Raw genomic sequence first — 2,163 nt, 5'->3', positions numbered from 1 at the left:
ATAATAATAATGGGTACAGTAACAAAATTGCCAAAGTGCCAAAACGGTGGACTGGGTAAAGAGGATTGGGTTTGCTGGTCTGTGAGAAACTTGTGTTTTTTTCTTGACATCTTGTGGTAATTTGTGAACTTTCAGAGAAACAGAGAAACGCTGGCACAAGCTTATTCAGCAAAGGGGAGCGTTAGGAGGGTCATGCTCTACGAATATATCTCAAGACTGTAAAAACTGCACTATAATGTGTGTTAAACTACTGCACAGCATAGAGAGATGAAAAGGCTGAATAAGGATCTTTTCTGATGCAGTCAATAGCTTTTTACGGGTTATTATATTGTATTGTATTATAATTCACTGTACAGGTGTTGCTGTTACTGTGTCCGCCCTCCATGTGCCTTCACATGCTGTTGCGTAATTGCCACAGGCCCGCGCGCATGACGCGTACCGTGCATGAAAGTATGAGGCAAGTTATGAAGTCTTAAAGCTGCAGCACCTTTTCAAAAACACACGATTCCTCCAGGTGAGGAGGGGGGTGGGGGTTAGGAGGAAGGGAGGGGTCTCTGCTCCCGGTAGAGCTTGACAGTTCCGCACGATTGGCTGACAGCAGGGGGACTCTTACCTGTACCTGCGAGAAGGAGTGCCATTCGTCATCGTCCGACTCCAAACCAGGATCACATTTTCCTTCTTCCTGCAGCCCCGAGAGGTAGAAGTCGGCCAGGACAGCTGGCAGCTGAACGAGCGACTGTAGCAGGACTCCGAGCATGGAGCCTATAACGTCGTGGAGCGAAGAGAGAGTCAGCGAGTGGCTCCAAGGTGAGCAGGAACATATTGCGTGCTTTGTGTTTTTTTTTTTCTTCAAGCCTTGATCGCCTCACAGGTGCTTTGGCTCGGACGTTAAAAGTCAGAAATAGAAGCGCCGCGCAAATCCTCTTGGAAGTGAAAGGTGAAGGTGGAATGAGGAAGTGGCCTGCGCTCAGAGAGGAGCCACAACAATTCACTTCTGATCAGTGTCAACAACTGAAATAGTAGCTTTAAAAATAGTCTTCATGGATGACTGTGTCTACTTGTAGGACATGTTGGAGTCACATGACAGATTGATATATGTCTTGTTTTGCTCAATGAAGAGTACACTGTAAGAAATAACATGGATGAATGCTTTCTTAAGTTTCTAGAATATTGGCCTCCAACTAAAATGAACTACAACCAGCGGTGGAAAGTGACTAAGTAGTTATTTTAGGTTGCTTTGTGCTTATTATATTTTTTTTAAATGTTATTCTACTTTCCATATATATAGACTTTCTCTGCATTGCATTTGTTCAAAAGCTACCATTATAGGTTAATATTCAGATTTGCTGTCATTTAAGCTACAAAACATAAATCAGATCAAATCAAGTTTATTGTCATTTTGCTGTACATACAACAGTAGTGCAAACAAGATTAGAGAGCATTTCTTCAGGATCCAAAAACTAAAAGAAATTAAATATAGAAATGTTTGCATATCCGGATCAGCAGTTCAGCATTCTGACAGCTTGTGGAATGAAGCTGTTAAAGCTGTTGATTCTACAATTTCATTTGGCAGACGCTTTTATCCAAAGCGACGTACATCTGAGAGCAGATACAACACAAGCAAGGATCTAGTCAGGAGAAAGTCATCTAAATAAGTGCCATAGAACAAATTCAAGTGTGATAGGGCATTGATGCCAATAGCAGGCTGTGTGGGAGGTCATAGGATTTTTTGTTGTTGTTGTTGTTTGTTTGTTTGGTTTTTGTTTGCTTGTTTTTGGGCTGCTGATCAGTCTGGGGGTTCATTCCTTCAGTGCTCTGGAAACGTTTGCCTGATGGCAGCAGTTCAAACAGTTTATGGAGAGTGTGTGAGGACTCCCTGACAAAGTTGAGTGTCCTGCTCCTGCAGCAGCTCTGGGAAAGTTCAGAGCTAGCTGCCTGTCGGTCTGCCCGGAACGATGTCGTCTCCTCCAGCTGTCTGGCCGTCTGGGAGGGTGTCATGGAGCCATGTTTCTGTAAAAGCAAATACACAGCAGTCTTTCCCCTCTCTGCGGGCTTCTCTCAGCAAATGTAGCTCGTCTAGCTTGTTGTCGAGGGACATTGGAGAGTAGGAGGACGGTCCTGCTGGTCTGGAGGGGTTAGCCTTTAGCCTAGCATGGATCCTGC

At 44.2% G+C, this 2,163-nt stretch overlaps 2 protein-coding genes across 4 annotated transcripts in view; one reads left to right on the top strand and one right to left on the bottom strand.

Moving 5' to 3' along the window:
* The window catches only part of rps6ka1 (ribosomal protein S6 kinase a, polypeptide 1), a 60,315-nt gene extending 59,546 nt beyond the window's left edge, over positions 1-769 (bottom strand). The window contains exon 1 of the mRNA XM_008306838.1: positions 614-769. Coding sequence (XP_008305060.1) covers positions 614-757 — 144 coding nt within the window. The 5' untranslated portion in view covers positions 758-769. The remainder of the gene's footprint in view (positions 1-613) is intronic.
* Positions 730-2,163, top strand: part of cnksr1 (connector enhancer of kinase suppressor of Ras 1) — a 48,304-nt gene continuing 46,870 nt past the window's right edge. For all 3 annotated transcript variants that reach the window (XM_008306843.1, XM_008306845.1, XM_008306842.1), the window contains exon 1: positions 730-807. In XM_008306843.1, the coding sequence (XP_008305065.1) occupies positions 756-807 (52 nt within the window). In that variant the 5' untranslated portion in view covers positions 730-755. The remainder of the gene's footprint in view (positions 808-2,163) is intronic.

Source organism: Stegastes partitus, unplaced genomic scaffold (assembly GCF_000690725.1).
Source record: "Stegastes partitus isolate 25-593 unplaced genomic scaffold, Stegastes_partitus-1.0.2 Scaffold48, whole genome shotgun sequence".
Taxonomy (NCBI): domain Eukaryota; kingdom Metazoa; phylum Chordata; class Actinopteri; family Pomacentridae; genus Stegastes; species Stegastes partitus.
The sequence above is the reverse complement of the archived record's forward strand: the minus strand, read 5'-3'. Positions and strand labels throughout refer to the sequence as shown.